Source organism: Chiloscyllium plagiosum, chromosome 24, assembly GCF_004010195.1.
Source record: "Chiloscyllium plagiosum isolate BGI_BamShark_2017 chromosome 24, ASM401019v2, whole genome shotgun sequence".
In the NCBI taxonomy this organism is placed as follows: Eukaryota; Metazoa; Chordata; class Chondrichthyes; order Orectolobiformes; family Hemiscylliidae; genus Chiloscyllium; species Chiloscyllium plagiosum.
Genome location: NC_057733.1, coordinates 3174096 through 3189539, shown reverse-complemented (window position 1 = coordinate 3189539; position 15444 = coordinate 3174096). Strand labels below are relative to the sequence as shown.

General features: G+C 46.6%; 1 protein-coding gene across 3 annotated transcripts in view; it reads left to right on the top strand.

Moving 5' to 3' along the window:
- LOC122561909 (proton channel OTOP3-like) overlaps positions 1 to 15444 on the top strand; it is a 29079-nt gene that overhangs the window by 7860 nt on the left and 5775 nt on the right. For all 3 annotated transcript variants that reach the window (XM_043714236.1, XM_043714235.1, XM_043714234.1), the window contains exons 4-5: positions 3134 to 3192; positions 11241 to 11371. In XM_043714236.1, coding sequence (XP_043570171.1) covers positions 3134 to 3192; positions 11241 to 11371 — 190 coding nt within the window. The remainder of the gene's footprint in view (positions 1 to 3133; positions 3193 to 11240; positions 11372 to 15444) is intronic.

The window sequence follows — 15444 nt, the reverse complement described above, 5'->3', positions numbered from 1 at the left end:
ACCTTAACCTTAACCCTCATCCTAACCCTATCCTTTTGCCTTATCCCTAACCCTAAACACAGCTCTCAACCTCATTCTAAACCTAACCCTAACTCTAATCTTATCCCTAAACCTAACCGTCATTCTTATCCTGACCGTGATCACAACACTATCCTAAAGGTAGCCATAACTCTATACCTAAGTCTCATGCTCAGCCCAACCCTAACCCTGATTCTAATCCTAACCCTAATGCTCACCCTCACCCTTACTCTAACCCTAAGCCCTCATGCCAACCGCAAGGTTCACACTAACCTTAATTCTCTCCCTCAGCCTCATCCTAACCCTATCTCAAACCCTAACCCTAACTCTTGCTCTACTAACCCAACTTTCATATTAACCCTAACACTATCCCTCACCCTAACCCTGACTCTTACTCTAACTCTCATTATAACCCTTAAGAGCTTATCTAACACCCCCTTGAATATATCTGTATTTTCCATCTCAACCATTCCCTGTCATAGTGACACTTTATTAGTCCATGGTCTATCTATGGCCTTTGGTGCTGGTCTCTCCAGCAAATGACAACATACACTTTACATCTGCCATGTTCAAGGTATCTATCCAGTTAGTCCTCAATCGTCTCTGTGCTCATGTGAACAGAACCAGCATCTTTCCTGTTGGGTTTTAAGCTCTCGGTTTTACTCTCATTCTGGTAAATGATTTGTATCTTCACCAGTGCCTTCATTGGAACGGAGGAACAGGAGGAGGCCATTCAGCCCCTTGAGCCTGTTCCACCATTTAACAAGATGGTGGCTGCTCTGTGGTCTGCCTTCGGCCCACATCCCTTCATACCATTGCGAAAAAAATAGATTTACCTCAGACTTAAAACTAATAACTGATCCAACAACCACTGCTGTTTGTGGAAGAGAGTTCCTCACATCTCCTACCCTTTGTGTATAGAGGTGTTTCCTAATCTCTCTCCTGTACTGATTAGCCCTAATTCCCAGATTATGCCCCTAGTTCCAGAAGTCCCAACCAGTGAAACTAGTTTATACATTCAATTATCTATGGTAATGGAGAGGCTTCCAGGAATAGTTCTTTGGGATAGAATTAATAGTTAATGGAAAAAGTGTGTCAGTTGGGAAGATTCGTTGCAGATTTCTAAAAGGAAAATGTTTTGAAGAGGTAGAGGAAAGGCTTGATGAACATAATACTGTTGATGTGGTTTACATGGACTTCCAGAAAGTGTTTGATACAGTGTCACACAACAGACTTGTGAGGAAAGACGCAGGTCACGGAATCAGGGAGACAGAAACAACATGTGTACAGGACTGGCTGAGGGAGAGGAAACAGCCAGTCGAGGCTAAGGGATAGTTTTTGGTCTGGAGGAAGATTTGTAGTGGAATTCCCAATATTGAGAACGTTTGGTTTTCCCGATGTGCACTAATGATCTGGGTCTTCAGAATTTGCAGATGACATGGAACTTGGAAGAATTATAAATTCAGAGAACAGTGTGTGAACTCCAAAAGGACATTGACGAGGTGGTGGAGGGAGTGGATAGGTGGCAGATGAAGTTCAATACAGAGAAATGTCTGGAGTTGCCCTCGGAAGAACATAGGAAGATAATATAAAATCGGGGGGGGTACAATTCTAAAGGGAGTACAGGAGCAGGGACCTGGGTTGATGTGTGCACAGATCATTGAAGGCAGCAGGACAGGTGAAGGGAGCAGTTAGCAAAGGACCTGGTGTTAGCTCCTTTATTAACAGGAGCATAGAGCACGAGGTGGTACTTAACTTACACAAGAGACTCGTTAGACCTCAGTATTGCATACAGTTCTGAACACATTATAGGGAGGATGTGAACACATCCTGAAGCAATTTATAAGAATAATTCCAGGGACAGAAGAAGGCTAGGAGGAGATCTGATAGACGGTGTCAAAATGAGGAGTAGGCTGGACAGAGCAGATAAGAAGAAATTGTTCCCAGTAATAAAATGTTCAAGAACGAGAGACCAGAGATTTAAAGTGACCTGCGGACGTAGTTTTTTTTTCACATGGTGGGTAGTTAGGATCTGGAACAGACTGCTTGGAAATATGATGGAGGCAGGTTCAACTGAGGATGGTTACAGAGGGGCTGTGGATGGTTACTTCAATGGAAACAATGTGCAGGGTTATGGGGAGAGGCAGAAGAATGATACTGAGTCAAAATGCTCAGAGAGCTGGTGCAGATATGATGGGCTGAATAACTTTCTGAACATAATTCTGAACACTGACCTGCCCAGTGGTCTGAAGTGTGCTGCACCCAAGTGTGCTACACGAGGTTAACATGAACTCTCTGGTTTTTAACTCCCTTGAGAAATGACACCTCCCAGTACTGTGTTCGCTTTTTCTTATGAACCTCTTGCAGGAACATCTCGGCTCTAAATTGCAGCCTTCATTCCTCAGTTACCTCAGAGACTCATCTGCATATTCATCAAAACTCTACCTCTATTGATTTCAGGGCCATAGCACAAATGGTATTAACGTTATTTATTTCAGTGTGATTCTCCGTCCATCACAGCCCAGTTGGCGCCATCTGCAAATTCTGAGATTATGAATGGGCTGTCACCATGGCAACCTGATGTTCCCCTCAGTCGCTGCCCAATTCTCCGTATCCACATTCCAGCTGGAGGTCAGGGGATCAGTCAAGGGAATTATTTGCACTTTATTCTACACCGGGACAGCAATAGCAGCAGCCCCAGTAGCTGGGCTTATCTACCTGAGCAGGCTGAGATCGCTCAGTACGAGAAGCCTACAACAGGCCCAGTTTCCCACGGCAGTCACAACAAGACTGGCTTATCTCCATCTCTTCAGTCATCCAATCAGACAGAAGGCAACTGAAACATCCCTCAGTCAAGTTACAAATCAATACGCAAGAGAATCCAAGGGGAAATTTAGCTAAAACTAAAGAACTGTGGATGCTGGAGATGTGAATCAAACAATAACAGAAAGTGCTGGAGAAACTCAGTAGGTCTGGCAGCATCTGAGGAGAGAGAAACAGAGTTCTGACAAAGGTCACTGGACTCAACTGCTACGTTTCTCAAGAGATTTAGCTACTTATTCAAGAATGGTTGAAACCCAGTTGAAAATCTCTTCTATTTCTCTATTATTTTCAGACCTACATCTTGTGGTTTCACTCGAAAGATTGCTTCCATACATACCGTAATGTCACCAGGTAAGACCTGTCTCTCTGACTGACGTGTTCAATGAGGAGTAGATTGGAACTGGGCTTCCAGTTGGAGCCAGAACTGGAGCTTGCCCACTGACTCTAAGGGCCTCACAACAAATGATCTTGGTTTAATTAAGGTCTTTAAAATGATGAAAGGTTTTGATCGAGTGGATGTGGAGGGAATATTTTCTATTGTGGGTCAATATTAAATAAAAAATCCAAAAGAATCCACTTCCAGAGAGCAGGAAGAAAGTGTAACTCACTCCCACAAGTATCAGAGAATCCTACAGCATGGGAACAGGCTGTTCAGCCCATCGAGTCTACACTGACCCTCCAATGAGCATTGCAGACCCACCCCATCCCTTTAACCCTGCATTTCCCTTGGCTTACCCACTCAGCCTAGACATCCCTGGATACTATGGATAATTTCCCATGGCCAATCCACCTAACCTGCACATCTTTGGACTGTGGGGGGAAACCAGAGCATTCAGAGGAAACCCACGCAGATGCAAGGAGAATATTGCAAACTCCACACAGACACTTGCCCAAGGCTGGAATCGACCCCAGATCCCTGGTGCTGTGAGGTAGCAGTGCTCATCACTGAGCCACCAGTAAGAGAGTAGCTGAAGTAAGTAGTATCAATGAATTGAAGGGGAAACGGAGAAAGGATATGTGAAAGAAGGCCTCAGAGAGTGACAGTGGTAGAGTTAGATGAGGAAAGATGGGAGGAGGCTCAGTGGGAGCATAAACACCAGCATGAACTGGATGGGCTGAATGGCCTATTTCTCTGCCACACATCCTACATAATCCCATGTAATTTACTGGAGAAGCAGAGAGATGTAAAAACAGGGCTAATGAAAGACAAGGTCACTCCTGGTGGGGCAAAGTTCACAGGAGATCTGAATGAAAGAACAGCAGAGAAAGACTTCAAAGGAGCATAGAGCTAGAGGAGGTGTGTGTCTGTGTGTGAGAGTGAGTGTGTGTTTCGGTGTGTGTGTGTGTATGTGAGAGAGAGTGAAAGGGGGAAGGAGACAGGAACGCTGATCCCGCGGGTGAAGATGGAATCCAGCGTGACCCGCTCACCTCCTACAAAAACAATATAAAACTGGACAGAACGAGCAGAGGGGACCACCCCCACCTGCCCAACCTCTTGTTGAATATTAATGCGATCACAGCTTCCACACACTAATCCATAACCTCACAACCCTCTGTGTAAAAAAGCGTTGTAATGCTGTCCATCCTGTTGTAATCAATCTTCAACTGTCACCCTCTTAATTTCAAACTCTTGCATCACTGAAAACAGCTTGTTTCCATTCCCTGTGTCCCCTCCCTCATACAGCCTCTCCTCCAGTGTTATCCCGGACAGCTCCCCTCCCCACCCTCAGTCTGGTTATTATCCCGGCCAGCTCTCCTCCCCCATCCTCGGTCTGGTTATTACCCTGTCACAGTGCCTCTGCCTTGGCGACACCCTGAATAAATAAAGAATTTATTCATCCTTTTTGACTCCAGGAAGGGTATTATTAAACTGGTGAAGGCTCAGGACAGATTTACCAGGATGTTGCCAGCTATGGAAGGTAGAGGTACAAGAAGAAGCTGGGTATGGTGGGACTTTTTTCACTGGAGCAGAGGAGGTTGAGGGGTGATCTTATGGAGGTTTATAAGATCATGAGGGGCATTGATAAGGTGATTGTCAGGTGTCTTTTCCCGAAGCTGGAGGATTTCAAGACAAGGGAGCATATTTTAAGGTGAGAGGAGGAAGATTTAAAAAAGACATGAGGGACAATTTCTTTACACAGAGGCTGGTTTGTGTGTGGAATGAACAGAAGGAGAATGCGCAAACTCCACACAGACAGTCGCCCGAGGCTGGAATTGAACCTGGGACCCTGATGCAACAGTGCTAACCACTGAGCCACCATGCCGCCCCATGGAGGAGAATTAGTCCTAAACTTCACTTGGTACCACTTGAGGTACGCCTTGTTCTCCACAATTTTAATAAATCCCATCTTCACATGCCTTCACCCTCACCCAGCCAGGATCAATGTGACTTTCTTGGGCAGGCTGATCTCACCAAGCTGGAAAAGTTTCTTTGGCCAGCTCTGAATTGCACTCTGTCATCCTTTGAAATATTCTTTAGCGTTGAGTGTTGCCAAAAGAGTTTTTAGGGTGGTCTCCTCTATATTGGGGGAAACAAAATGTCAACTGGGTGACTGCTTTGCAGAACACCTACGTTCTGTCTGCAAAAAAAGACCCTGAGCTTACAGCTGCTTTCCACTTTAACACCCCACCCTGTTCCCTGGCTAACACCTCGATCTCAGGTTTGCTGCAGTGTTCCACTGAAGCTCAGCACAAGCTGAAAGAACAGCACCTCACTTTCCACGTGGGGACCCTGCCGCCTTCTGGACTCAATATTGAGTTCAATAACTTTAGGGCCTGAGTGCCTTTCCTCCACCCCACAAAACAGGCCTTGGCATTACATGGACTGCTACTGCACATGGCCCACTGTCAACTACTAACAGTTCCCAACAGCAGCCATTCACTCTCCTTGGCTGGTCTCTAGCCATTCAATTGTCCAAGTGTTTTTCCTTCTCATTGAGTTCTATCGTTTACTCCTCCCCCACCCCCGTCCCATCCTATCTTCGGCTTAAGAACATTTCCCAGTTGCCATCAGTCCTGAGGAATGGTCACTGGACCTGAGATGTTAACTCTGATTTCTCTCCACAGATGCTGCCAGCCCTGCTGAGCTTTTCCAACAGTTTCTGTTTTTGTTTCTGACTTGCAGCAGTGTTTTGTGCTTTCTGTGGAGGTTTTAGGGTTTGCTGTCTGCAGCATTCATTTCCCTTCTTCTGCTGATCACCAGGCTGCGGGCCCTGCTCTTTGTTTCATCGAGATATGTGGTCTCGAATACGTCAGGTTGGCTGAGATTAGATTAGATTCCCTACAGTGTGGAAACAGGCCTGTCCTCGGATTTTGCCTGTCCTTGGATGCTGCCTGAACTGCTGTGCTCTTCCAGCACCACTAATCCAGAATCTGGTTTTCAGCATCTGCAGTCATTGTCTTTACCTTCGGCCCAACGGGTCCACACCGACCCTCCGAAGAGTAACCCACCCAGACCCATTTCCCTCTGACTAATTGACCTAACACTACGCGCAATTTAGCATGGCCAATTCACCTGACCTGCACATCTTTGGACTGTGGGAGGAAACCCACGCAGACACGGGGAGAATGTGCAAACTCCACACAGACAGTCACCCGAGGCTGGAATTGAACCTGAGACCCTGGTGCTGTGAGGCAGCTGTGCTAACCACTGAGCCATTGTAAGTTTTATGGAGTAAACGAGATGTGGTTTGTGTTGCTGTAACCTGTTGTAAGACCAGACTGTACATTAAGAAAAGGGCTTGCCTCCCTCCATGTGACAGTCTCATGGTCAGTATTGACCCCTTTTAGATCCCTCCATGTGGGTATACAGCAATCCCCACTTGATCATTCCCACTGGGCAGGGCAAGCAGCTCTGGTGATTGATGGGGATGGAAGGTGGGTTGCCAGGAGCAGCTCCAGGCCGAGCTAAAACCCAACCTCGTGAAGTTACAAAATGTTTACATAGGTGTTAAACACTGAAAGCATTTGGCTACACAGCAAAGTGATCCCACTACCAACGAATCAGATCTAAGCTCTGCAGTCCTGCCACATCCAGTCGTGAACGGTGGTGGACAACTAACTGGGGAGGAGGAGATTCCACGGATATCCCCATCTTCAGCAATGGGCGAGCCCAGTACAGCGGATAAAAGATAAGGTTGAACTATTCACAGCAATCTTCAGCCAGAAGTGCCGAGTGGGTGATCCATCACAGCCTCCTCCAGTGGTCCCCAGCGTCACAGATACCAGTCTCCAGCCAATTTGATTCACTCCACGTGATGTCAGGGAACATTTGGAGGCACTGGATATTTGCCCTGACAATATTCTGGCGATGGGACTGAAGACTTGTGCTCCTGAACTTGCTGCTCCCCCAGCCAGCTGTTCCAGTGCAGTTATAACACTGGCATCTACCTGATAATTGCCCAAGTTATGTGTTGTACACAAAAAGCAGGACAAATCTAACCCAGTCAATTACTGCCACATCAGTCTACTGTTGATCATCAGTAAAGTGATGGAAGGTGTCAGTAACAGGGCTATCAGGCAGAACCCGCTCAGCAATAACCTGCTCAGTGATGCCCAGTTTGGGGTCCACCAGGGTCACTCAGCTCCTGACCTCATTACAGCCTCGGTTCAAACATGGACAGTGCAGCTGAATCCCCCAGGGGAGGGGAGAGGGACAGCCCTTGACATCAAGGCTGCATTCAACTGAGTGTGACATCAAGGAGCCCGGGCAAAACTGGAATCCATGGGTATCAGGGGGCAAACTCTGCATTGGTTGAACTCACACCTGGCACATAGGGAGATGGTTGTGGTTGTTGGAGGTCAGTCATCTCAGCTCCAGGACATCTCTGCAGGAGTTCCTCAGGGTAGTGTCCTCGGCCCAACCATCGACAGCTGCTTCATCAATGACCTTCCCTTCATCATCAGGTCAGACGTGGGGATGTTCACTGATGTTTGCACAATGTTCAGCACCATTTGCAACTCCTCTGACACTGAAGCAGTCCATGTTCAATATACAACAAGATCTGGACAATATTCAGGTTTGGGCTGACAAGTGGCAAGTAACAGACATCAAGGCTGCATTCAACTGAGTGTGACATCAAGGAGCCCTGGCAAAACTGGAATCCATGGGTATCAGGGGGCAATCTCTCCACTGGTTGAACTCACACCTGGCACATAGGAAGATGGTTGTGGTTGTTGGAGGTCAGTCATCTCAGCTCCAGGACATCTCTGCAGGAGTTCCTCAGGGTAGTGTCCTCGGCCCAACCATCGACAGCTGCTTCATCAATGACCTTCCCTCCATCACAAGGTCAGACGTGGGGATTCTGCAATCATGAGCTAACATGCTCAGCACCATTCGCAACTCCTCAGACACTGAAGCAGTCCATGTTCAAATGCAACAAGATCTGGACAATTCCAGGCTCAGGCTGACAAGTGGCAAGTAACATTCACACCACACAAATGCCAGGCTATGACCATCACCAGTAAGAGACAATCTAACCACCACTCCTTGATATTCAATAGTGTTACCATCACTGAATCCTCCACAATCAACATTCATGGCTTACCATTGACCACCTCAACTGGATTCACCACATAAATGCAGTGGCTACAAGAGCAGGTCAGAGGCTAGGAATACCACAGCAAGTAACTCCCTAAATCCTGTCCACCATCTACAAGGCACAAGTCAGTAGTGTGATGGAACTTGTCTGGATGAATACAGCACCAACAACGATCAAGAAGCTTGACACCATCCAGAAGAAAGCAGCCCACTTGATTAGCACCACATCCACAATCATCCACTCCCTCCGCACTAACACTCAATAGCAGCAGTGTGTACTGTCTACAAGATACACTACAGAATTCACCAAGGCTCCTTAGACAGCACCTTCCAAACCCACGATCATTTCCATCGAGAAGGACAAGGGCAGGAGATACAGAGGAACACCACCTCCTGCAAGTTCTCCTGCAAGTTCCCCTCCAAGCCTCTCACCATCCTGCCTTGGAAATATACTGCTATTCCTTCAGTGTGACTGGATTCCCTCTCGAGGGGCATTGTGGGTCAACCCACAGCAGCAGTTCACCTTTTCCAGGGCAATTAGGGATAGGCAATAAATGGCAGCCTGGCTAGCATGACTCCTGTCGCAAGTACCATTGTTTTAAACAGCTCCACAGTAAAGCTACATAAGCATAGCATCCAGAGTGTACTCAGTGTAATCGGTGAGGCGGATACTGGCAGCTTGTATTTAGATGTCTTCCAGGAGGTCCTGCCAAATGACTGCCCTTCCACCATCTCCTCACCCCCTTTCCCCATCAAACAGGATCTCCCCACATCTGATATGTTTACAACCAGTTTGTCTAAGGATGTTCAAGTTTATGAGAAACAATTTCTCACACACAAAGCCATGCTGGCATTCCCTCGTCAGTCCTTGTCTCTCCAAACGCATGTAAATCCTATCTCTCAGAACTTAAATACTGACAGGGTGGTTAAAAAGGCATTTAGTACGCTTGCTTCATTGCTCAGTTGTTTGAGTATAGGAGTTGGGACGTTATGTTGAGGTTCGACAGTACTGTGTCCAGTTCTGATCATCCACTTATAGGAAGGACATAATTAGGCTGGAGAAGTTTCGGCAGAGATTTACCAGGATGTTGCCGGGTATGGAAGGTTTGAGTTATGGAGAAGGGCTGGATAGGCTGGGGCCTTTTCCACTGGAGTGTAGGAGATTGAGAGGTGACCTGATAGAAGTTTATAAAATAACAAGCGGTATAGATAGAGTTAATGGCAGTTGTCTTTACCCTAGGGTGGGGGATTTCAAGATGAGGGGGCACATTTTTAAGGTGAGAGGAGAGAGATTTAAAAAAGATTTGAAAGGCAACTGTTTTACACAGAGGATGGTTTGCTTATGGAATGACCTTCCTGAGGAAGTGGTGGATGTGGGTACAGTTACAACATTGAAAAGACATTTGGATAAGGACATGGATAGGGAAGGTTTGGAGGGATATAGGCCGGGAACGGGGAGGTGGGACTGGCTTAGTTTGGGATTAGGTTCAGCATGGACTGGTTGGACCGAAGGGTCTGTTTCCGTGCTGTATGACTCTATGACTAAATGATGATAAACCCCTCAGTTGAGAAAAGCATTATTTAATAGACTCCCACGTCCGTTTTCTATCTGGGATGTAGCTTGCTACAGTGGCTAAGATATTTGGTTTGATATCTCACTGAGGGTTTGAGTTTGAGACAGACTGGTCAAAGAGAAGGAGAAAGTGAGGTCTGCAGATGCTGGAGATCAAAGTTGAAACTTTATTGCTGGAACAGCACAGCAGGTCAGGCAGCATCCAGGGAACAGGAGATTCGACGTTTCGGGCACAGGCCCTTCTTCAGGAATGAGCAGAGAGTGTTCAGCAGGAGAAGATAAAAGGTAGGGAGGAGGGACTTGGAGGAGGGGAGTTGGAAATGTGATACCTATCCTCCCCTCCTCCAAGTCCCTCCTCCCTACCTTTTATCTTCTCCTGCTGAACACTCTCTGCTCATTCCTGAAGAAGGGCCTGTGCCCGAAACGTCGAATCTCCTGTTCCCTGGATGCTGCCTGACCTGCTGTGCTGTTCCAGCAATAAAGTTTCAACTCTGGTCAAAGAGAAGGCAAAGTCAATGACAGGTTTAGACTTCAAAGTAACATGATTTACAATACTAAATATTAAATCCTAGTATCCATGGAGACCATGGAGATATCAGGTTCTGACTTATTGTTACACCATCTAAGGACTAACCTAGCTTCTCGCTGTGCTCATGACCATATAACTCTCGGTGTTTCTTCTGGACAGTCTCGTTCCAGTAAGATTCTTCCAGGATGTTCCTTCCAGTGTGCTCTAGCTCCACCCACTTTGAGCTATTTATACTCTGACCCCATTGGAAGGTCGCTCCAAGTTCCTGAAGCCATTAGAGAACCAGAAAATTAATGCCTCGTTCCACAAGACTCATGGACAATCATGGGGCGTTGGAAAACTGAGCTAACAAAAGGCTGGCCAAAGATAGGCTGAATGGCCTCTTCTGGAGCCCGAATAACACAGCGTCACCTTCCTAAAAGCTGGCAATTCGAGGCAACTCACAGTGGATGTCCAGGATGATCAGTCACGATGAGATATTAGGAGAAGATGAGGACTGCAGATGCTGGAGATCAGAGTTGAGAGTATGGTGCTGGAAAAACACAGCAGGTCAGGCATCATCCGAGGAGCAGGAGAATCGCTGATGTGATTCCTGATGAAGGGCTTTTGCCTGAAACATCAACTCTCCTGCTCCTCGGATGCTGCCTGACCTGCTGTGTTTTTCCAGCACTGCTCTCTCCACAATGAGATATTGTTGGACTGGTGCATCCCATTAAATACGTTCATGTGAGACTCCTTGTTTCTTCACCTTGCTGTAGGTGTGGGCTCATGTTGACCCTGGCGACAGACCTGGTGCTATGGATGAATGCAGTGACTGATGATTCAATTCACATGGAGTTGGAGGTCAAGGAGCAAACCACACACAATGGGAGCAGAACACAGCATCAAGGTAATTTTGTTTCTGGAGATCCAACAAGCCACAACACACCCATTCCTCGCTTTCCATTTCTCAGCAGTTTGGTTTTGTAAAACAAGAGAGTGGTTTTTCTGTCCCGTTAGTTACTTCCCTGGGACAGGTGACACTGTGCAGGCTGTGAAGTGAAGACATTGTATATCAGCTATTGGCAAAGCCAGGGGAAAAGGCTGCGGATATTGAGTTCCTCAGCTTCATAGCAACAGGGACACAAGGATGAGGCCACTCTCTGTGGAATGTAAAGAGACCTCGGGGAATGCATCCAAAGGTCATCGAAGGTAGCTGGATAATGTGGACTCAGGAGATAATGCTGGAGCTGTTAGGCTGCAGCTAGGGCACTGTTCCAGTTGACACAATACAGGAAAGATGTGAGAGAGGACAGAGGAGACTTCATTGATGCTCTCTGGACTCGAGAATGATAGTTATGATGAAAGACTGGATAGGCTAGAATTGCTAGGTTAGACATTAAGAAGGCTGAGAGGAGATTTAATTGCAATGTATAAAACGAGATATAATAGATAGGTCACTCATGAGAGGTCATGGAGTCATTGAGGTCAACAGCACATACAAACGGCCTTCCAGCCCATTAAGATTGTGCTGGAGAAAAACAACCACTTAACTATTCTAACCCCCCTTAAAGATCTCTAAACAGAGGGCATAGACTAGGCAAGAGCTTGAGAGGGAATTTGAGAGGATTGTTTATCACCCAGTGGTTGGTGGGTGTCTGAGACCTGCTGCCAAAGCAGCGGCAGAGGCAAAAACCATCGGAAAGAATTAAGAAACTCTTCAACACTCACTCAAGGTGTAGACCAGGAGCTGGACAGTGAGATAAGCTACATGCTTATGTCAGTCAGTAAGGGTATGATGGGCCAAATATCCCCCTCCGACGCTGTGAATTTCTACAACTCCATGAATTTACATGGCAAACACCTCACGACATCTCAGCTGATGAAGTGCTTGTTGAAGTGTAGTCACTCGTGAAGTGTAGGAGAAACAGCTGACAGTTTATGGACAGGCAGTTCCCACAACACAACAAAGAATGACCACACTGCTCACGATATCATTCAAGGGATAAATATTGGCCAAAGCAATGGAGAGACATCCATCATTCTTCTTTCAAATCATGACATGGGACCTTTCATGTTGACGAGGGGTCCCAGGACTTTGGGTTAGTGTCTCAATCAAAAGATGCACCAGCAACAGTGCAGCACCCCTTCCGTGCTCCACTGGGGATACCAGCCTAGGTCATAGGTTCAACACTCTGGAGTGGATCTCAAACTCCACAAGCTACTTTTGGGCGGCACGGTGGCACAGTGGTTAGCACTGCTGCCTCACAGCGCCTGAGACCCGGGTTCAATTCCCGCTCAGGCGACTGACTGTGTGGAGTTTGCACGTTCTCCCCGTGTCTGCGTGGGTTTCCTCCGGGTGCTCTGGTTTCCTCCCACAGTCCAAAGATGTGCAGGTCAGGTGAATTGGCCATGCTAAATTGCCTGTAGTTTTAGGTAAGGGGTAAATGTAGGGGCATGGGTGGGTTGCGCTTCGGCAGGTCGGTGTGGACTTGTTGGGCCAAAGGGCCTGTTTCCACGCTGTAATCTAATCTAATCTAATCTAATCTACTAACTGAGCTACTCATAAGGTTCACCACTCTGGTAGGTGATAAAAAGATTAAAGATTGTGCAAAGATTATCGGGGGTATTCAGGAAGTGGCTTCACCACAGGAAATGACATGCCCAACTCAAAGAAACCTAAACACATCAACAGAAAGCAGGAATTATCAGCATTACTTCACCTGAGGCCCACTGAAGATGTTACTTTGTAGGGTGACGAAACATCTGGAAATGAACCTTCCAGCTCAGCAAGCAAACCTACATTCAGAATTCAGGAAAGTTGAGTTGAGGTTAAATATGGAGCAGGCTCGAAGGGTCAAATGGCCCTGCCCCTTGCTCCGATGTTCAGAATTAATCATCAGTTTCACCAAGTTAAAGGCTATGTTTGTCATAATCAATGTGTTTTGGCTTTCTTGTTCATTAATAAAACCTGGAGTGGCTCCCTTTCATCTTAGATAGGAGTCACATTAATCATTCTAGAGACTAAACTGGTCGTGTTTCATATGTGTAACAACTCAATTTGTGGAACGTAAGAACATAAGAAATAGGGTCAGGAGTAGACAGAGTGGGCTTTGATTTTTCAGTAGCAGGACAAGAAGCAAACCTGGAGCTAACAAAGATGTGAATGAGAGGTTCAGCCCCATGTGAGCTAAGACGAGGGTGCTGATGGATAATGTCATAGAGGTGGATTCAGATAGTCTGAGTGGTGCAGAGCTGAGGATGGAAACTCATCTCTGGGTCAAATATGATGCCACAACTCCGAAACAACCGACTTCATCACAGACCATCGGTAGCATGAGGGATGGAGTTGGTGGAAGACTAAAAACAATGGCTTCAATGTTCCCAACATTTATTGCTGAATGTTTTTGCTCAACAACAGGTGGTATGGTGGCTCAGTGGTTAGCACTGCTGCCTCACAGCACCAGAGACCCGGGTTCAATTCCAGCCTCGGGCAAGTGTGTGGAGTTTACACATTCTCCCCGTGTCTGCGTGGGTTTCCTCCCCCAGTCCAAAATTGTGCAGGTTAGGGCGGATTGGCCATGCTAAATTGCTCATAGTGTTCAGGGATGTGTAGGTTAGGTGCATTAGTCAGGGGGAAATGTAAAGTAATAGGGCAGGGGAACGGATCTGGGTGGGGTTACTCTTTGGAGGGTTGATGTAGGCTTGTTGGGCCAAATGGCTTGTTCCCACACTATAGAGATTCTATGATTCAACCAGCTCTGGGATGTCAGATAAGCTGTTAGCAGCCTTGCGCACGGTCGGAGTTGGAGAAAGGGGGGTTGCTTATTGGTAGAGTTGATAATGGCCAGCATACATGTGAAAGCTAACCAAGGTTTTCAGAGGACATTTCAGAATACCAACTCCCACCTATAAACCACACAGGGAGGTGGTGACCTAGTGACGTTATCACTGGACTGTTAATTCAGAGTAATGTTCTCGGGACCTGGGCTCAAATCCTACAGTGGCAGATGGTAGAATTCAAATTCAATTAAAATCTGGAAATAAGACCCTAGTGATGACTGTGAAACCATTGCTTGTTGTCAGAAAGCCCCATCTGGTTCAGTAATGTCCTTTAGGGAAGGAAACTGTCATCCTTACCTGGTCCAGCCTACATGGGACTCCAGACCCACAGCAAGGTGGTTGCCCTTTGGACAATTAGGGAATGGGGAATAAATGCTGGCCTAACCAGTGATGCCCTCATCCCATGAATGAACAAAGAAAACTCTGCACCATGAAAAGATATTAATTGACATGGCAGCTGCACCCCCGCCCCCACCCCGATAATAAACATTGGAGGCCATGTTGCAGGTTTGTAATGTAGTGAAAAATGACACAAAACAGAAAATACTAGAAATTCTCATTTGGTCAGGAGAGAGAAACAGAGATAAGGTTTCAGGTTGACGATCTTTCATTAGAATTGGGAAATTGAGTTTGCAAAGTGACAGAGTTTTAAAGTGAACACAGAGGGGAAAACTGGGGAGCGGGGGGGGGAGAAGGGAAGAGGGAAGGTCTCTAATTGGGGAGATTAAATGAGAGAAAAGGTGATGGCACAGGAGAAGAGAAGTCAAATGTACAATGGTGAGGCTAATTTGAGAGAAACCTCTTTACTCAGAACATGGTCAGAAAGTGAAGCTCACTAACACAGGGAGAAACTTGAGCAAATAATCTGGGTGGAATGTAGAACATAGAACAGTATAGCACAGAATAGGCCCTTCAGCCCACGATGTTGTGCCGACCTTTGATCCTCATGTATGCACCCTCAAATTTCTGTGACCATATGCATGTTCAGCAGTCTCTTAAATGTCCCCAATGACCTTGCTTCCACAACTGCTGCTGGCAACGCATTCCATGCTCTCTCAACTCTCTATGTAAAGAACCCGCCTCTGACATCTTCTCTATACTTTCTTCCAACCAGCTTAAAACTATGACCCTTCGTGTTAG